This window comes from Sander lucioperca, chromosome 19 (assembly GCF_008315115.2).
Source record: "Sander lucioperca isolate FBNREF2018 chromosome 19, SLUC_FBN_1.2, whole genome shotgun sequence".
In the NCBI taxonomy this organism is placed as follows: Eukaryota; Metazoa; Chordata; class Actinopteri; order Perciformes; family Percidae; genus Sander; species Sander lucioperca.
In genome coordinates, this window is record NC_050191.1 from 19,309,975 (window position 1) to 19,330,573 (window position 20,599).

At 41.3% G+C, this 20,599-nt stretch overlaps 2 protein-coding genes across 16 annotated transcripts in view; one reads left to right on the plus strand and one right to left on the minus strand.

The window, feature by feature from the left end:
* Positions 1-14,857, plus strand: part of itsn2a (intersectin 2a) — a 38,298-nt gene extending 23,441 nt beyond the window's left edge. For 3 of the 12 annotated variants that reach the window (XM_031321882.2, XM_031321889.2, XM_031321892.2), the window contains 22 exons: positions 129-525; positions 1,245-1,417; positions 1,637-1,697; positions 2,977-3,269; positions 3,370-3,410; positions 3,520-3,686; positions 4,044-4,077; positions 4,243-4,385; positions 4,631-4,727; positions 5,572-5,763; positions 5,974-6,018; positions 8,532-8,653; positions 8,780-8,886; positions 9,961-10,144; positions 10,276-10,374; positions 10,501-10,668; positions 11,208-11,420; positions 11,579-11,700; positions 11,790-11,872; positions 13,458-13,541; positions 13,669-13,842; positions 14,178-14,395. In XM_031321882.2, coding sequence (XP_031177742.1) covers positions 129-525; positions 1,245-1,417; positions 1,637-1,697; positions 2,977-3,269; positions 3,370-3,410; positions 3,520-3,686; positions 4,044-4,077; positions 4,243-4,385; positions 4,631-4,727; positions 5,572-5,763; positions 5,974-6,018; positions 8,532-8,653; positions 8,780-8,886; positions 9,961-10,144; positions 10,276-10,374; positions 10,501-10,668; positions 11,208-11,420; positions 11,579-11,700; positions 11,790-11,872; positions 13,458-13,541; positions 13,669-13,842; positions 14,178-14,329 — 3,151 coding nt within the window. In that variant the 3' untranslated portion in view covers positions 14,330-14,395. Of the gene's footprint in view, positions 1-128; positions 526-1,244; positions 1,418-1,636; positions 1,698-2,976; positions 3,270-3,369; positions 3,411-3,519; positions 3,687-4,043; positions 4,078-4,242; positions 4,386-4,630; positions 4,728-5,571; positions 5,764-5,973; positions 6,019-8,531; positions 8,654-8,779; positions 8,887-9,960; positions 10,145-10,275; positions 10,375-10,500; positions 10,669-11,207; positions 11,421-11,578; positions 11,701-11,789; positions 11,873-13,457; positions 13,542-13,668; positions 13,843-14,177 lie in introns of those variants that run through there. The other 9 variants (XM_031321886.2, XM_031321894.2, XM_031321884.2 and 6 more) reach the window with 8 other exon arrangements.
* Positions 14,858-14,921: 64 nt separating this feature from the next.
* Positions 14,922-19,154, minus strand: fam228a (family with sequence similarity 228 member A). 4 transcript variants are annotated; one of them, XM_031321898.2, is made up of 9 exons: positions 18,945-19,154; positions 18,598-18,680; positions 17,671-17,853; positions 17,521-17,595; positions 17,143-17,334; positions 16,854-16,934; positions 16,574-16,661; positions 16,086-16,248; positions 14,922-15,079 (listed from the first exon to the last, which is right to left on the minus strand). In XM_031321898.2, the coding sequence occupies exons 2-9, from the start codon at positions 18,676-18,678 to the stop codon at positions 14,941-14,943; spliced, it is 1,002 nt and encodes a 333-aa protein (XP_031177758.1). In that variant the 5' UTR covers positions 18,679-18,680; positions 18,945-19,154; the 3' UTR covers positions 14,922-14,940. The 4 variants fall into 4 exon arrangements, with proteins under 4 accessions (XP_031177758.1, XP_031177757.1, XP_031177760.1 ...); XM_031321897.2 differs by having other exon boundaries at positions 17,143-17,337; positions 18,945-19,153; XM_031321900.2 differs by lacking the exon at positions 18,598-18,680 and having other exon boundaries at positions 17,143-17,337.
* Positions 19,155-20,599: the final 1,445 nt, after the last annotated feature.

Genomic DNA, 20,599 nt, shown 5'->3' on the forward strand with positions numbered 1-20,599 from the left:
AGTGTGAGGGAACATGGGGCTGCAAATTACTCATGCTTGACGTGAATCTTTTGTTTCTCAAGATATTTTAGGTGACCTTCATTTCCAATAAAACACATTTTCTGTGTCTGGCTTTTCACTTCCCACAGACAGGCGAAGCTAGAGCAAGAGAGAAAAGAGCAGGAGAAGAGAGAGAAGGAGGAAGACGAGGCACGTCAAAGGAGGCTCCTGGAGGAGCAGAGGGCCAGACAGAGGGAGGAGGAGGAGAGGGAGGCACAGGCTCGCCTCCGAACAGCCCAGGAGAAAGCACAGGAAGAGGAGAGAAGAAGGAGAGAGGAGGAGGAGAAGAGGAGGAGGGAGGAGGTTGAAGAAAGGAAACAGAAAGAGGAGGAGGAGAGGAAGACCAAAGAAGAGCAGGAAAGAGGAGGACAGCAGCCGGTGTTGGTGGCTCAGCGATCCTCCAAGCTGACCACGTATAGAGCTCTGTACTCATTTGTTGCCCGAAACGCTGATGAGCTGAGTATAGATGCAAGCGGCCTCATAGAGGTACGAGACACACACTCACAATGTAAACACACACTACACACATATTCACACATTTACCATTAGATGCCTAAACCTATATCAGCATTTCAAAAGCCACAAAAATCTTGTTCTTGTCTTTTTTTTCATTTACCTCTTGCTTTTTAAGAAAATGTAGTTTTTATATGTGGGTCAAAATGGCCTGTATGCATTTACAACTACAAATTATAGGAATTGTTAATTTCTGTCAGGGATGTTACAGTATGTTTACTGTGGACCACATCTCAGCTGTCATTAGCATCACCTCTCAGCTACATCATTTTACACAGCAAGATACCTTTCCATTTGATAGGTAGGCTACATATAAGAAGAAAAATATATCACTAAATAACAGGCGTTTAACATAACATTTACATGTTATTATGTAATGTTATTTCCTATTGTGTAAAACATTACCTGCTTTTATAATCGCATTAGCCTTCTTTATAGCTAGCTAGCACACATGTAAGCTAATTAGCTAATGTTACCTTAATGTTGCATTTTTGGCAGTTAGATGTTGAGTTTTACTGTAACATTTGTTAGTTTGTAATATAATATTTGATGACTCATGATGACATGGGGTGGCAAAGAATGCAGGACAGAAATAAACAAAGTTAAGTGAAAAGAAAGAGTGGTCAGATCTGCCCAAGTAAAAAGGACAGTGAGACAAGTAGTTTGATTAAACTGTGTTTTCCATGATGCAGGTGGATGAGAAGACCGTCGGTGAGCCTGGCTGGTTGTGCGGGAGTTACCGTGGAAAAAAGGGCTGGTTCCCCCAGAGTTACGCAGAGAAATGCCCTTCCCCCTCTACCACTGAGACAACCCCTTCTTCACCTGGAAAATCGTCCTGTCCGCCGCCATTACCACTTAACGCAGGGTAACATAGAGAAAGACACAGGATGGGACAGACACTTTCTGTGTGATATTTCACTTCCCCTACACTAAAGATAGTAGCCTACAGTTTTATGCTTTTGTGCTGTCTGCTACTCTGTAACAGTCACCTTGGGCATTGTAATTTATGCCACAGTACTGTTGGGTTGTTTTTATTCTTGTGTTGGCTCCTTCCCTTATGGTTTGTCCCTCCTGTTTTATCCAGTGTCCCAGATGGGGAGGTAGCGTGTGACAGCACTGTTCCTGCCCAATCAGACGCTTCACAGGTAAAGCTTGACTTACTTTTAACTCCAGGCATGTGGTGAAATGGGTCTAACTTAGAAAGAAAACTCCTAATGGACAGATACACATTTTGGTGACCTACTCCAGTTGCCGTGTCAGTTCAGAGCTTAGCATTCATTTTCTGGATAGAGTAGTTTGTAGGCCTATGTTTCCTACAGTAGCAACATGGGAGTTATCTGTTTTTATCCTTTCTGTATACTCTCTGTTGTCAGGCATCACAAGGACAAAATGTTCTTGTAATATCTGAGCTTTTGGATTGTTTGAGGCCTCCCTGTCCTGCCAGTTCATTAAGATTAAAGCTTCTATAATTAATATTTTCATATTAACAATGGATCATATGACTATGTGAAAAATGAACTGAGTCACTTGTAATGACAAACCTACAGAGAATTATCATGCGATCCTACAGTTCCCCTCAGCTCTACAGAGCTTTTTAGCTTCTTTTAGCTTATTATTTGGGTTTTCCAGCTCGCAACTTTACTGTTTTGGTTCAGTCTCACTGCTCTCATCAACATCATTTCCAGCTATTATATACTTACAGTCAAAGTTAGCAAGTAGCTGCTGAACATAGTGGAGCATTTAGCAGCTAAAGAGACAGCTTTTTCCCTCAGGACTTGGTGGTATCCAAAACAGAGCTAAAAGGAGAGTGAATATTGGACTTATATATATATATGACTCTGAATGAATGCTAATGTTTCTCTGTATCTGTTGGATGTGTAAATAATGTAAGCAACTGTTTGCTAATATGTTGCCATGTCAACTTTGTAAGGTGATTATAAGTCAATGTTGTGTTTACAGCTTGTTGCACTGCCAAAAAAAAATGTAATGCAATTTAAAAATAGTTCAAATGTTAGCTTAAACTTTGCTAGGTTTCCTGTTGGTGTATTGATGTCTGCCTTCACTGTATATCTGAGCTATAAACAGGCTTTGGCAGGCAACTAACTAGGTCTCGCTGGGGTACTCGCGCACACACACACACACACACACACACACACACACACACACACACACACACACACACACACATCTTCAACAGCAGCATGGCTGTATATTTATAGCGTTTTTGCCTATTGAGAGTTCCTCTCTCTCTGCCTTTCTGTGGGTCACACAGAAATTTACAGATCTCCATCTCCCAAAAGATAACATGTGTGTTAGTAGGTCTCATGGTCAGAAAGTGTTAGGTGAACAGAGATATTTTAAACTGCTCTATATCTATATGAGTCGCTGGGAGGCTAATTTGATGGTTTCCTTGATTTCTTATAGATGACTTGCTCCATTGTGCCTAATGTGAAACCCCGCTGCTCTACTAATCTCACTCCTCAGTCCTCCGTCCCTCTGCTGGCTCGAGCCGTCTCCTCATGGTCAGCCACCTCAGAAACTCACCTCAACCTCTCCTCCGATGCGGATGACGTCATCACTGCGCTGCTGAGCTTCTCACAGGGTGACGTCATCAGCGTGCTACAGCAGAGGGAAGACTGGTGGTTGGGACAGCTCAACGGGACACGGGGATGGTTCCCCAAAACCTATGTCACTTTGGAGACGGGTGGCAATGCAGAGTATGAAGACACACGAGAGAAGACGCATGCACACACACACCTGTCTGATGTTAACTTTAAGCTGATCGTAAATTGACTATGTTTTTTTCCCCCATTTTAGTGCGGATGCATTCGACACATCTGACTCTGTTCAGCTAGAGGGTAAGTGTAGTTTATCTGTAAAAAAAGTTCTCACATACATATTATCATGACAAGCCTACTGTCAGATATGTGGCTCTGACTTTCACTCTTGTATTTTAATCCTAACCAGAGTATGTGGCCTTGTACACTTATGAGAGCCCAGAGGCGGGGGACCTGACGTTTGTTGAGGGAGATGTTGTCATGGTGACAGAGAGAGAAGGAGAGTGGTGGCGAGGATGCATCGGGGATCAGACAGGGGTTTTCCCCTCCAACTATGTCCGACCTGTTGAACCAGAGGTGATTCAAGCTGTAAAGTAAAAAAGTATTATTATAACCAATGGTTTTTGCTGTTTCTGACCTAAATCTGAAATGTTTGTAATAATAGAAACACAAATTAGTTTAATTTATGATTTTATTTATTGTGTGAAGTATGTTATAGATATTTAGTTGAAGTAATATTGCAAAGATTAGTCAGCAGTCATACCTTTTTTTAATTTTTTTATTATTAGTCAGATAAAATAAGCACCTTTGGAAACTTGTGATAAGCATGTGTTATTTCTTGACAATCAATTCTAGAAAGCAATTAAAAGCTAGCATTTAATTAAGCATAATTATTACTTTACTCATTAATTTACTACTACTTTATTCATTTAGGCGACAAAACCTGGAGCTCCAATCAGAAAGCCTGGTGAGACAGCTCACAAATACTGCACACACACACACACACACACACACACACACACACACACACACACATACACACATGCATGCACACACAGACAGACACAACACACAGTCTGCTGATTAAATCTGTTATGCTCTTGACATTTACCTGATCTAAATTCATCCTTAGCTTTATTTGTTCGGTCAACAGAGATCGCCCAGGCAGTCACCACCGCTGTCGCCCCGACGATGCATCAGCTGCGTCTGTCTCCAGGGCAACTGATCGTGGTCCTGGCTAAGAACTCCACCGGCTGGTGGCTCGGGGAACTGCAGGTCAGTTATTAGTGCTATAAGGGCCCTAAGAGAGTCATAGTAGTCTTATATATTTACCTCTTAATGCTGATGTCCAGTTCAAGATCAATTGCACCTTGGAGGTCTGTATGTGTATCAGTAATCCGTCATAATGGAGAATATTTAAATATCCACATTGATGGTCTTTTCTTCCTCTGTTTCGATTTAGAATTCAGAAGTGAACCAGCATGAGATTGATTTACTCTCACTGGCTCTTTTCCCTCCAGGCTCGAGGCAAGAAGCGGCAGAGAGGCTGGTTTCATTCCTCTCACGTCAAGCTCCTCGGCCCCTCCAGCAGCAAGTCCTCTCCCTCCCCTCTGCCAGGTGATGACTGACACCCTTTGAACATAATGATTCTGTCTTATATAGTCAAGCGGACACATTGATATTTCTACACCACTATTACTTTGACAACTGTGCCAATAACTCCCTGATTTTGACATTTTACACAAACATAATGCAATAATGCATTCACAAGTATGGTGCAAATACTAAGATGCTAATACATTTCTGTAACTCCCTGTATCAGTGGTCGACTAACCTGTAATGAGTGTATATAATTTAGAATTGCATTTCTGTCATTTTGTGATTTTTTTGAACGGCATTGTATCCAAATATCCAATTAATGCTGTATTTTGTCCAGTAATAATTCCAGAAAACCTTAAAAAGTCTCAGTATTATCAAAACATTGATGACATTTGACAAGATTAAGAGTCTACAGCCATGCTTTGTGAGCTAAATGTTAATGGCATGACAATGCTAACATGCGGATGTTTAGCAGGTATGTTTACCTTAGTCACCATTTAAGTTTAGCATGTTAACGTTTGCTAATTAGCACAATGTATTTAGGGGAATGTATTTAGTTTTGCAGATATTTGGTCAAATATGAAATATGAAAGGTCAATTTAATGATTTGACCTGTTGATGGCGGTAGATGAAATGTTATTACAATTCATCCTGAGGGGGACATGAATGTTTGTACCAAATTTCATGGCAATCCATCCAGTAGTTGTTGAGATATTTCAGTCTGGACCAAAGTGGTGGACCGACCAACTGACCAACACTGCCATTCCTAGAAAACCTAGCAAAAATTCATTAAACTGAACCATCTCAACATGCTTAAACTCACGTCCTTGTAAAACCCCATTTGTGCCTTTTCTCCCCTCAGTGTGCCAAGTTATTGCGATGTACGACTACACCGCTGCTAATCGGGATGAGCTGAGCTTCTCCAAGGGTCAGCTCATCAGCATCCTGGACAAGACCAACCCTGACTGGTGGAAAGGAGACGCCAATGGGGTCACCGGCCTGCTGCCCACCAATTATGTCAAGATGACCACAGAATCTGACCCTAGCCAGCAATGTGAGTAAACCTAAGAACTTTTCCTGAGAGGTCAAGTCATATTATTTGAGAGAAAATCAATAATTTACACATTTGAATTGTTGAATTGTTGTAGGAGTGTTGTTAGGGGAAAATAAGACTGTTCAAGCTGATAAAACATATTGATCAGCTGTAGAAACAAACTTCGCACTTGTTGCTGACAATCTGATTGGTTGACTTGGCTCACTGCAGGTACAGTAGATCCCTTATCCATGTCAGAGCATGGAGAGAGTGACGGTAAGAGTTGGTTTCTGTCACTGAGGGGGTCAATGGTGAACATGAACCCACTGCACTTAAAAGACTCAATCTCCCACATATTTTGGGTGTGGTGCCTATTGAAAATTCATGAATGGGATCTCACACTTTCTTAAATTAACAAAAGACTAAAAGTAAAATCATTGTTAAATTGCCTTTAAGTGGCACTGAAGTGGCTGCACCAACAATTGATATTCAATCAAAAGGATAGTATAACATTTTGGAAACTACGTTCCCCTCGGGGCCTTCTTGTCAGGAATGTGTCTGTCAAATGGAGCTAGCAGGCAGTAAGCTTAGCATAAAGACAGGAAGCAGGGAGAAAATGTTTCTGGATCTGTTAAGTACATAAAAATACCAACACTTATCAAGCTCACTAAACAACATATTATATCTAATTTGCTTTAACCTTACAAAAACAGAAATACAACAAGGCTAGCTAGATAGGCTAGCTGTTTCCCCTTTGTTTTTATGTTAAATCTTCTCATCTAGCTCTGCAAGAAAGTGAATGAGCGTATTTCCCAAAATGTCTTACCAACGAATCACTGGGTCACAGAACAAAAGGGAACAACCACTGATTTGTTTCAAATGAAGAGCAAATGTTTTCATCCTAATCAGTCACATTTTTGGAAGCTTAATTTTCACTGGGAAATTGATAAGGTAGGTAGAGATAATGTACAATGCATGTGCCCATTATGCATACTCCTGTGTGTCTGTTGGACAGGGTGTGATTCTACTTCTACTTTCTTATTCACACATAGCTGGTCTGATGATTGAAAAAAAGAAGGGCCCATTTTTAAGTAGTTGTGTGTTTGAATTAGTATTCATAGCTTGCGTGTTCTCCACACAGCAGTGGATCTCTGTTAACAAGAGTGAACACACTGGACGTTTAATTAGGATGAACTTGTTTAAGCTGCAGACACAAAACACAATGAAATTTTTTTAATTTTACTAGTTGAACATGAAATCCTACACACAAGGCGTGCGCTTCATCAGAGAGAAAAAAAAATGGAAGAACTTACTATCATGCTTCCAGCTGATATGATTAGTAACAACATTTACATTTCCAGAAATACATTATTAATGCACCTGCATGTAAGGGTCTAGCATTAATATTAAAACTATATTAATGTCTCTCCATCTCTCCTTCATCTCACTCACCTCCCCCTCCCGCTCCTCCACTTCATCTCTTTTTTTCCTCTGTAGGACAGTAATGCTGGCTTTCCTCTCTACTCCTTCTCTTCTGTGTCCTCCTCCTCCTCCTCCTCCTCCTCCTCTTCCTCCCCCCTTCTGTCTGAGCCAATCCGAATTGCCCTGTCGCAACAGGAAGCCCAGCTGCCAGCGAGAACAGCCCAGCTCTGCGCTTTCCACCTCACTCGTTTAGGATGTGGTGTTCTTTGCTTCTCTGTTTTTGAGCCCCCTTTTTTATTTATTTTGCTTCCTTTACCCTTTCCTCTTTAATTTTTCTCCTCTGTCTTTTTCTATAAGGCATTTATTACTCACCCTTACCCCCCTCCCTCTCTCTGTTTCCTGCGTTCCCCTTGATGTTTCTTTAACTAATTAACCAGGGGAGCGAGGCAGAGGCAGCTAGACGTGTTTTAGAGGCTTTTTTCCCTCTGATACAAAGGCATGAAATGTATAGTTTTGCTAAAGATAAGTGTGAGTAAGAGTTTGATTATACAGTATAATAAAACAAATATGAAAATGACCTCAGTCATTTAGTTTTCTAAATCAGGCAATGAATCTGTAATAATTTTTAACAGGGTCACTCATTCTTGCACTAACAACATTAAACCTTGCTAAAATGGACCAACATGAAGACTCACTGTTGCTTAAATCACCAATAACCTTGATTGCTGCTTGCTAACGCATTGCTTCTACTAACATTTAATTGTGATCTTATTATTGACTTCTTATGCACTCCTCCGTTTATTAATGCTTCCAAGCGATGAAGGTTGAAACTCATGCTGTACTGAACTGTGATATCACCAGCAAAAGAAAACACACAGATATTAGCATACCAACTGGCAATCGTAGATTCCGGGATAATGACACACCACACTGCTGACATTTACGTCCAACTTTTGCCAAGTTTAAGCCTCAAAGACTACCAACTGAGTCTTCCACTGCTCTTTCCCTCGAGCATTAGCTACTTTACTCATTCACACCTATGCAATCATAAGGTGCTTAATTTTTTTTCTTGAATTCTTTAATTTTGTGTACTTGGGAGCCGTGTTCTTAGCGTTAGCATTAGCCTGCTATGTCCCCTAAGTTCATGTACTGCAACTACAACGTGCCTCACTCTTGTTTCTGCATTAAATGTAAATACGATATAGAAGTGATAATAAATGGAGATTTTAACACGCTGATGTGTGTGGTGTTTTTGACAAAAGTGCTGTATTTCCTCAGACACTGTATTGGTGATTGACAGGAAAGTGTTGGTGTGTTTGTGCATGCCTTTGTGCATGTTTGCCCGTTTGCATGTGTGTGTGCTGTAGGGTGCGCTGACCTGATGACGTTGGACACTATGACGCCTCAGGAGAGGAAGAGGCAGGGTTACATCCATGAGCTCATCCAGACTGAGGAGACCTACGTGGAAGACTTGGAGCTGGTTCTAGAGGTAGGGACGAACACACACACACACACACACACACACACACACACACACACATACACACACACACACACACACAAATACAGGTGAACATATATTTTCTATAGTATTTCATTTTTCTTCCCATCTCAGGTCTTCTACAAGCCCATGTCTGAGTCAGGCTGTCTAACAGAAGCTGAGATGGGAGTGATCTTTGTTAACTGGAGGGAGCTGATAATGTGCAACACCAAACTACTCAAGTAGGTACACATTTATGAAGCATTCTGTGAAATGTTGTGACTTTACTCTGCTTCTTCAATGGACGTTTCTGGTATTTTCTGTGGCAATACTGCATCGATACACACGACGGCAAGTATCGATCTATTATCGATCTATTATTATGTGTTGGTCAGTTTGTCTGCTGGACAATCCCATTTTGCAGCAATAAAACTGAAGTGAGGTGAACAAACAGAGAAATTATCTTTTTAGATAAAACAAGATGTTGACAAAGTTTCCTTTTGGGGACATAATTTGAAATTGGGAAACATTTGAAGTTAGAAAAAAAGGTAATAAATTGCAATATATCGCAGAATATTGCAATATGTTTAAAGGAACACACCGACTTATTGGGACTTTAGCTTATTCACCGTAACCACCAGAGTTAGATAAGTCCATACATACCCTTCTCATCTCTGTGCGTGTTGTAACTCTTTCCGACGGCTCCACCGGTAGCTTAGCCTAGCACGAATCCTGAAGGTAATCGGTTCCATCTAGCCTACTGCTCCGAATAAGTGACAAAATAATATATATATATATAGTCACTAATTCAGAGGGGGGCCTCCAAATTAGGTTTAAGTTTTTTCAAAGATGAAAAAGTCCTTAAAATGAATTCAACATATTATTAGCAAATATAAATCCCCACTGATGATAGGCTTACTGGTCTATAGGTAAGGTAATCACAAAGATCCACAGATACAGTTCATCCTAAGGATTCACTGTTCCACATTTATGTTTAACATTAAAAACATGATTTATAAAATCATGCCAACAATTATTAGACTATTTTAATAGCTTAGTATTCTATACAAAAAAGGTATGTATAAAGGCTTTAGGCCGCCCTCCATGTAATGTAGGCCCAGTTTAATATGCAACTTAATTTTATACAATATATGTAGTAGGGGGTCCATGCTCCATCTCTCTTTCAGTTAAGGGGTCCTTGGCTTAAAAAATGTTGAAGACCCCTGATTTAAAGGAAAGTCCACTGTAAAACAGATTTTGATCTACAAATGAAGATGTAACAAAAATCGTGTTTTGTATCATCATCATCGTCCCAGGGCGCTGCGGGTCCGTAAAAAGACCGAAGGAGAGAACATGCCGGTCCAGCTGATAGGGGATCTGTTGGCCTCGGAGCTCGCACACATGCAGCCTTACATCCACTTCTGCTCCTGCCAGCTCAACGCCGCTGCCCTGCTGCAGAGCAAAACCCACAACCAGCCTGACTTTAAAAACTTCCTCAAGGTACGACTTGTAGATATTGGATAGTGACATAAAAAAACGTTATGTAGAAACAAAGGGACAAAACATATGGTTCTGAGATGCAACAAAATATACATCTTTATCTCTCTCGCTGTCCGCCTCCTCTTGAGCAGAAGATAGCCACTAACTACCGCTGTAAAGGAATGCCACTGTCCAGCTTCCTCCTCAAGCCCATGCAGAGGATCACACGATACCCTCTGCTCATAAAGAACGTATGTGGAAAAAATGCTCTCTGTTTGTCTAATTACAATATACCCCACCACCCATCACTTTTTTCCCCTAATATTCACTACGTACGTGATTCCATGTTTCTCTCCTTTCCCCTTCCTGTTGGTCAGATCCTGGAGAACACCCCAGATGGTCACGCGGACCGCAGCCCACTGATAGAAGCTCTGGAGCGGGCCGAGGAGCTGTGCTCTCAGGTCAACGAGGGAGTCCGGGAGAAGGAGAACTCAGACCGGCTGGAGTGGATACAGAGCCACGTGCAGTGTGAGGGAGCTATAGTGGTAAACACATCCAGACATGATGTTTGTTTTTTTTTAAGATTATTTTTTTGGGGCTTTTCCCTTTATTAGACAGTGACAGTGGATAGACAGAAAAGGGGGAGAGAGATGGGGGAAGACACGCAGCAAAGGGCAGCAGGTCGGATTCGAACCTGCGCCGCTGCAAAGGACTCAGCCTACATGGGGCGAACGCTCTTACTGGGTGAGCTAGAGGCCACCCCCAGACATGATGTTTTTATATTCATGGGTGCAAATCAAATTTAATGACGGCATGTGTAGTCTGTAAATGCCGATATTTTATTACTGCAGTAAAGTACAGTTGTAAACACTCCATTCAATGCATTTTATGTTGGATGCCACTGTGATTGATTCTGCTGGAATAACTCAGTGCTTCTTCCTCACATCAGAATTGATGTTATCTGTTGCTAAAACAAATGCACGCATACAGTAGCAAACCCAGGGAGCATTTTTCACTAAAGCACGTACTTTATTTATAGTACTTGATAGTTTCCTCTCCTCAGTATTGCCTTACTTTCTTTCAGCACTTGGTCTTCAACTCGCTGACTAATTGCCTCGGGCCTCGCAAGCTGCTCCACAGCAGTCGGCTTTACAAAACCAAAAGCAGCAGGGAGCTGTGGGCTTTCCTCTTCAATGATTTTCTCCTCCTCACACACAGCGCCAAACCCTTCTCCTCCTCTGGATCAGACAGGCTATTCAGCCTCAAGACCAACATACAGCTGAAGATGTACAAAACAGTAAGCGCAGACAGGAATATGAATACCTTTGTGGTGTTGAAATACGATTTATGTTGCTTTGATTATTTATGAAATAGTGCTAAGGTGAAGTCTTATAATCATTTTCCTTCTCTGGACTTCTCTCCATAAGTCATTCATCACTTCATTTTCTCCTCCAGCCACTGTTTCTAAATGAGGTTTTGGTGAAAATGCCACCGGACCCCTCCAGCGATGAGCCACTCTTCCACGTCTCACACATCGATCGTGTCTACACACTCAAAACGGAGACCTTGAACGAGAGGTACGCATGCACATGTACATCTTCACACACTAAAAACTAATAAGCTAATCAAATTGTGTAAAGGATTTATGTGTTTATTGGGTTGGTAGGACAACGTGGGTTCAGAAAATCAAAGCAGCATCTGAACATTTCATACAGACGGAGAAGAAAAAGAGAGAGAAGGCTTACCAAGGTAAACAGTGATATTTCTTCTGTGTGAACTTACTGTCCCCCGTGTGTGTGTGTGTGTGTGTGTGTGTGTGTGTGTGTGTGTGTGTGTGTGTGATCTTGTTTAACTATATTCGTGGGGTCCAAAAACCAGGAATACAGTATACTTGTAGGGTCCAGACAGCTTTGTGGGGCCAAAATGCTGGACCCCACAACTTTAAAGGGCTGTTTGAGGGTTAAGACTTGGTTTTAAGATTAGGGTTAGAATTAGGTTATGGTTAGGGTTAGGGATGTCCAGATCCGATCACGTGATCGGAAATCGGGCCCGATCACGTGGTTTCAGACTTGATCGGAATCGGACGTTACCTCCCGATCAGGACTCGGATATATATGTATATATATTCTCATTATTTTTTAACACATCTATAGTTATGCGGTGGCACAGAGTTAGACCCTTTTGACTCCACACAGAAACAGCAACGCGTGCGGCATGACATCACTTTGTTGCAGAGACGCTATTGGTTAAATGCCGGCAAAGTAGAACACGGAAGCAGCATGAAGCGGAAAGCGCGAGTATGTCTGCGGTCTGGAGGTATTATAAAGTTGAATTATTATAGAAGTATCGGATCGGGACTCGGTATCGGTAGATACTCAAAATCAAATGACTCGGACTCGAGGGCAAAAAAACCTGATCGGGACATCCCTAGTTAGGGTGAGGGTAAGGGTTAAGGTTAGGCATTTAGTTGTGATGGTTAAGGTTAGGGTAAGGGGCTAGAGAATGCATTATGTCAATGACGGGTCCCCACAAAGATAGTGAAACGCACTGTGTGTGTGTGTGTGTGTGTGTGTTTTATTATTATTTTATCCCACAACAAGGCTTGCATTGTAGCATCTGACAGAAGTCCAGATGGTCCCTGAAGGGTGAAGCTCAGGGGGTGAAAGACCGTGTGTGTGTGTGTGTGTGTGTGTGTGTGTGTGTGAAATAGAGATGAACATATATGGGCATGTTTTTCCTGTATGTTTCAACAGGCCCTGTGGGTGTTTACATCTGCATGTGTCTGTCTGTCTGTGTGTGTGTGTGTGTGTGTGTGTGTGTGTGTGTGTGTGTGTGTGTGTGAACTGCAAACCCTCCTCCCAATAAATCATAATATAGTACTGAGTTGGTTTAATTATTCTTACTAGTAGAATAGCCATCAATGTGCACATATTTCTGAATTTATGGCAAACATAGGAAAATAACCTTTTAAACCGTTCTGTTGTGATGCAGGCTGAAGTGAAGGAGGGAACATCTGTTGGTTTGGTTTATTTTGAATCAATCTAGCAGACAAAAGCTGAAATATAAATTTGTTCAAAATTAAAAGACCCACCCATGCTCTCCCTACCTTCCCTTGAGCAAAACACAAATATCCATAATCCTCCTCCCCGAATAATTTCCCCTTTCTCATAACAGAAAGATATTTTCCATCTGTCAAATTTATAATCAGCCTTAATTATATAAGCACCTGAATGTGCATATTGTCCACACATTATACACAAAATCAGCTGTTTCAGCTGGCAAACTATGTAATGCAGCGTTGTAAGCCTACATCTAATGCCTGTGTTTGTTTTAGCACGTTCTCTAAAGACCAGCGGTATAGGCCGACTGCTGGTAACTGTCACTGAAGCCCAGGAACTCAAAGCCTGTAAACCCAACGGTAAGGCCTTGTGAAGGATTACAGATCCTGTCACTCTGCCCTCCAGCTATCAATACACAATTCAGTACAGTCTGATTCACATAATTAATGTCCAGTTAATTAAAAAAAACATATCATTTCTCTCCAGGTAAGAGTAATCCGTACTGTGAGCTGACGATGGGGGCTCAGTGCTACACCTCCCGACCAATCAGCGACACTCTGAACCCAAAGTGGAACTTCAACTGCCAGTTCTTCATCAAAGACCTCTACCAGGACGTGCTGTGTATTACTGTGTTTGAGAAAGACCAGTTCTCCCCAGATGGTGAGTGGATAAGGGACACGCACAGCACAGAGGCGCTCACATTAACACAATGGATTGTTAGGCTTTGTGTCCAGTTTGTCCTGTCTGTCTGTACAGAATGAAGGGAACACACAGTCACTGGTTGCAGGTCAGCTTCTGATGTCTTCTTTTGACTGATAATTAGACATTCCTCTTTCCACAATTGTTTTGTTTGTGCTGCTGTGCCTTTTTTCTGAATTTTCTGTTTTTTTGTTATGACCTAAAAATCCTCAGCCTTAAAATTCAGTATCAAACTGGCTACTGAGATTTAAAATCCCTATGAAGAAGTGTCATTCATTTGTTGTTTGCCTCTTCAGATTTCCTGGGTCGTATTGAAGTTCCCTTGGCAACTATAAACAAAGATATGGAAAGCAAGGGTGCCGCAAATCGCCGCCTACTACTGCATGAGGTCCCTACTGGAGAGGTTTGGGTCAAACTAGACCTACAGCTTTACGAGCCAACTAAATGAGGACAACAAACATCCAAAACACACGCACCACTTAATGTTATAGTAATGAAGAGAAGACATTTTGCATAAGCATAAACAAGCACACACACCTAAAAGTGCCCGTTTGTAGCAGTGCAAGGGTTGCCTTGAAAAACTCTCACTTTTACCGTCACTGCCTTATTCTGCCCTGAGCCGCCCAGACCCATTTAAGTGACCTTTAACAGAAAGGGAACTTGCCAAAAATGGAGAATGACACACAGATGAAGTCATAATGTATTGTGGATAAAGGTGTTCTTGTTGCCAACAATCCAGCTAAAATGTAAACATAATGGGCACAGTTAGATTTTTGTAATACTCATATTTACACTATTTTACTCTTGGTGCCTTACAACATGTCTGAATTTGTTAATATGAAGCCATACACCCTGTTATACATACGCCTGCACACGGCCAATGTTGCACACTACTGTACAATGTAATGTCAAAAGTTAACCCTAAGTGTGCCATAAAATCCTGAAAATGGCATGAATAAAATGTACATAGAGTAAACGTTTTTTCTTTGTTGTGTCCCTGGGAAAACAGTGAGGTAGTTAGAAGGGAATAGAAGTGACAATTTACGGTTAATGTGGATTTTATTTGGAGGTAGGCGAGGACTGAGGTTGTTGTACACTTGCTGCTTGTCGCCGACATTTGGAGAACCAGCAGCCGGTCTGATGGCACCTTCCATCTGGTGTGGCAGTTGCACAGAGGCGGCATGGTATGGTGTTGATTCTGGATGAGACACATTTGCATGACTATTACTTCTCACATTATTTTAACTGAATAGCTTAGCTGAGATTCTTAAGTGGCGCTGTGCTGCAGCTGTATCACTAAGGCTACGTTCAGACTGCAGGCAAAAGTGGCCCAAATCAAAAAAAAATTGGGGTCAAGTGACCAGGTCAGACTTCTTCAGAAGTAGTGTGAACACTCAAATCTAGCCCAGATCTGATTTTTTCAAATCAGATTCAGGCCACTTCCATATGTGGTCCTGAATCAGACCCAGATCTGACTTTTTCCAATGCGGCCACAGTGGTAACAGAGGGTCGCCCCGTGGTGCAATGAAAGTGAGGGCCGGCGCGCCGGCTGAGGTGGGATCCCGGCCGCTCGGGGTCGGGCGCGCCACTGGCCCGTCTCGCCCGCACTGTAGGGGAGGTGGAGCATGAGCGCGTGCGATAGGACCCAAAAGATGGTGAACTATGCCTGGGCAGGGCGAAGCCAGAGGAAACTCTGGTGGAGGCCCGTAGTGGTCCTGACATGCAAATCGGTCGTTCTGTCACACAGACCTCTGTAGTGAATTTGCAACCATAACCCCGTAAAAGGCCAAAATAGCCAATTTGGCTCTCTTTCTCTTCATTCTTCTCCTCCTCAGCACCTGCTCATTAATCTTACGGCTGCCATTACACAAACATTTTGAAATTAAAGCAAAAATGCTTACCTCCTCCATAACCTCCCTAACTTTACTAGTGCAACAGCATGCTGTGTCTGATGTCATTGTTATTGTTCTTTTGCGCATGCGGGTCATTTCAAAACTGCAAACAGTTCACACTGGAATCTGATATAGGCCACATATTAAAAGGTAATGTAAACAGCCTAACAAAAAATCAGATCTGAGCAAAAAATCCGAATTAAGCATTAAGACTTGCGGTGTGAATGTAGCCATAGTCTCTGCGGTTCCTGCAGTGTTATAGAAAATATATGCTATAAAAATAAAACTTCTCATAAAAGTGTATATTTGTACCTGCTGGACTTCCTTCCTTCAGTCTTATCCACCACTGGAGTTTTTCTGGATGCAGTGACCGGATGATTAGATGAGGCGTGTAGCAGCATGTCGGCCTGAGACGTCACAGACTCACTAAGAGGACGATCACTCTGAGGCAGCTTCTCTACTTGTCTTTTACATCCTAAAATGGAAGGGAAAATTGGTTTGCTAACATTAACCACCATTAGCCACTGGTCCTACCAGACCAAGTAAGGCAGTGCCAGCAAAACCCCCTGAGTGTATTGAGTTGAGCAAGGGTGTTTTTTTTGTTGTTTTTTTTGCTTATGAATACAGCTTTTCATTTGTAACAGGAAGAATGTGTTAGTTCTCAAAAGTTATATAGTCTCACTTTAATTCCCCCAAACTAAAAGGAAATGCCACTGCAAATATCACAGCTCATACTCAAAGAAAAGCATTCATATAAGTCTTAAATGTACTTTTGCTTAAATAATGAAAGTACCAGGTACCTTCTTCATAAGAGCGGGCTGTTCTCTTCTCCTTCAGTCTTTCATGTAACCGAAGGTACAATGGGTCCTTTAAGTCAGCTGTACTGAGCTAGTGATAAAGTAGTGAATATATTATCAGCAACAGACACATTTAGAATACTTCAATGTGTCCAAAACTGTTTATATATATATATATATATATATATATATATATATATATATATATATATATATATATATATATATATATATATATATATATATATATATTAAGTGAAATATTTAAGTCACAAAAAATTACCTTCACGTAGTGTGGCTTTTTAATGTGGAGAAGAAACGGATTGTATTCCCTTAGATCATAGCTTTCTAGAAGCACAACGCCCTGAAGAGTAAAGAAATTACAGCAGTTGGATAGTTACACATCTCTTGTGTGAGTTTTGTCTGTTGTAGTGAAAAACTAAGCACAAAAATAAGCATATTTGTGTGAAAGTCTGATGCAGAACTATAAAGCATCACAGTCCACAACAAGACAAAAGCAGTTGCCACTCCAAAGCAAATACAAGCGGACTGAACGGTGAGATTAGTATCACCTTGGTGTTGCATTGATGGAGGTAGTGACTGTATAAACTCAGGCGCCTCTTGACCGCCACAGGGCTGCAGCTGGACACATGTCTCTCCACTCTCCTCTGGAGGGGAAACCACACACGCTCAGTCCAGCGCTTGTGCAGCAGCTCCCTCCTTCTCAGCTCTGTTACGTCCCGTTGACTCAGAAACCTCTCCAACTCCTCAACGAAGACACATTTCAACCAACATTTCAGTTACAGAGACAAAGTTACAGTTTCAAAACCCTTTTTTCATAATAAAGAGTAAACATTGTTAAAAAAAAAGGAAAAAAAGCTGCATTTTTTTAAACTGCCAATTAAAGACACTGGAAAGTCACATAAGTTAGTTAATGTCCAGCATCTTACCTTCATAAAGCCATTTTCTGTATCCAGTATTGCTTGAATTGTTGCTTTCACCTGTCTATCATCCTCCATCTCTGCCTAAATAGTAGCACATGCAGTAAGAAAATCCACCTCATCCTTTTGTGTAGGTATGAGTTTGGCTGAGTGCATTACCTGCAGTTGTCTGAGGGAGGTGTGAGAGAGCCAGTCCTGTGTGGCTCCCGACTGTAGCCCAGAGGGTGAGGACTCATCCTTTTTCTCTGCTCTTACACATTTACTGGTGCTCTTCGTCCTCTCGCTCGGCTGAGACGGGCTCTTTCTGCGGTCTGTAGCGTCCTTCTCAACAGCCATGCACTCCTTAAACCCCATTTAGGGTCAATTGATAAACACAACATGCTGTAGTTACAGTTTGCAGTGCACACTTTCATTTTAAATCCCATTGCAAATAACAGCAAATATACAGACAAACATAAACTGCAGTGCTTTATGCGGACTTCAAACTCAAAAAATTCCAGCTCGAGTTCACAGACAGACCAGACACAATCATGTAGGTGAACAGAAGGCAACAGAGGCCAGCACAACAGGCACTGACAGATCATGTCACTACCTGGAAACCTGAGCTGCATCTCTCTCTTACACAAACACACATGGTGGGACATGTATGTCAGTGCACTATGGGGGATTTCTTTTAACATGATTTAGCAACTTTAGCATCAGTAGAAAGATGACAGCTTCCTTCCTTGCTGTGCTTTTTGTTGTGTTACAGTAATACCAGTATCTTTGAATTTTGGATGCTGGGCTGGTTTGTTCATCTGCACGTCATCTGATCCCTCACCAGGCATTGTTTCCTATATTGTCCTGAGTTAAGAGAGGATAACAGTGGCTACCGTATCTGTCTGTCAATAACCTGAAACCTTTCCATTCATCTTTCCAAGGACACTGAGATTCCAGCATTGTACATGCAGATATGACACTGTACAGACAGAGGAGAAAGAGGGGCAGCCAGGCATTCACAAAGCCATTGTAACCCCTGCCTGGGCTGGCCAGGGTACACATACCAGTGATACATTATTAGTTAGCAATTATGTTTGTTTTTTTTACCTCTGATTTTAACAAGCTGACATGAAATGGTGTGTGGAAGGTGATCACACCACTGGCAGTGTTGTTCTTCTTGGGGCTCATCCCTAAATCATGAAAAAATATTAGAAAATATTGGAGCCATCAGAGATCGTATATTTGCCTAATATAGGCTATAGGTGGCTACTGGCCACAACCAACCTGAATCTACAGTTAGTAGTCTTAAGTGCTAGCTAGCTACATGCTACAATACTTTGTAGAACTCATGCAGTAGGCTAGTTAAATTGAATATGAATTATATTGCATTACATTGTATCTTTTATTTTCGAATTTACCAGCCCGTGTGTCACCATAATGTTGTGGTTTCTTACCTTCGTTTACTTGAGGACGTTTGGGTTATAAGTCCGAAGAAAAATAGCCAACATGAAGTAAACCTCCTTTGGTTTTGGGTCAGCTCATCACGTACAGGTTGTCCAGCCGTCTGAAGGTTTTCCGTTGCCAGGACACCGGCTCACGAGAGAGCAAAGTCGAACGCGGCGTTCAGCGCGAGACGACTTCAGCTCACCAAAACGTTATTATGAACATTAGTAATAGTAGTAGTAGCCTTTATTTATTTACAAAGTGAAGAGATTCATGTCAGGACATTTCCAATTAATAGACTATCCCCTCTCTATATAACTCCCAGATTCATTTATTGAATTTTAAATTTGTTTCTTCTTTAAAACGACAATATCTATTTTAGGCAGGGTGATTGTTCCCAGTGTGTCTGCCACTCACGTGTGTCTGGAGTTGATCCCGCCTAGTAGTAAACCCAGATTTAGTTGTAGCCTAATTAAACTTTTTAGTGGTCACTATAGTATTATTCTTTCATGTTCTGTAAAAAACATATTCATTACTTAATCACATTTGTTGTTTGTAATAATCAGCTTAAGTATGCAGTGCACAGATCATATTACAGAGATAACTAAGGATGTTAAGTTTCTGTATGGGAGGGACGGGGTCATTTGAACTGTTTATGCACTGAAGCGGTGCAAAGGCTCATGGGGAAAAAAGTATATGTTCTGAACAGTTTCTGCCCTAGTTAAAGTGTGTTTTAATAATGGTCTTTTACTGTTTTGGGTACAACACTAAAAGTGTGTTGTATGGTTGATTTAGTGTGTGTGTGTGTGTGTGTGTGTGTGTGTGTGTGTGTGTGTGTGTGTGTGTGTGTGTGTGTGTGTGTGTGTGTCTCTCTACATTTATTGTTGCACCACGACCAAGACCCGCGTGGGGACTAATGGGGTGTGGGCAGTGTGGTAGAAAATGGACACAGAGATTCATGGGAGTTCAAGTCTATGCATTGTCATTCTTTCTCTTCAATCAGGGCTACTGTATTGAATACGTTGTTCTTGAGACTATACTGTTATAAAGGAAAAAACATATCTACAATAATTATTTGTTTCTGTAGTTTTGATTATAGAGCCTAATATTTCATATTTCTATTTCAACTTTTTTTTTTTAATGTTTACTAACGAGTTTTAGTAACGACTAGTAAGGTAAACTTGATTTGTCTACTGCATCAACTTACCAGTCTGTGGTAATGCAACTTGACCTATTTAGTTTCACCTTTTGTAAAATCTTAAATGGTTTAAGACAACGGGTTTCCGCGCAAATTTCTAGTAAAGTCAACTAATTCACGGTAACAGTGCAGTAGTACACCCATGATATATTTGTACACACTGGTATCCTCTTTTTGGCATTAGAAATAATCAGTTCTGCATAAAGCATATGTTCTGTGAGAGAGTAATCGGGCCCTGGTTGACATTCAATCAATAACATTAAAAATAGATTGGGAGTAAGGAAGAGAAGAGATTCACAGCTAGAACTATGCAGGAACGAATGCATGTTTTTTTTTATTTATAATAGGCTACCCTTAAAATGTTTGAAATAATCTGTTAAATCCTTGATTGCAACTATTTAATTCTTAAGCATAATGAATGTCTATTCTGTGAGACACTGTAAGGGGCAGTAGGTTAAAGAGTTGTAG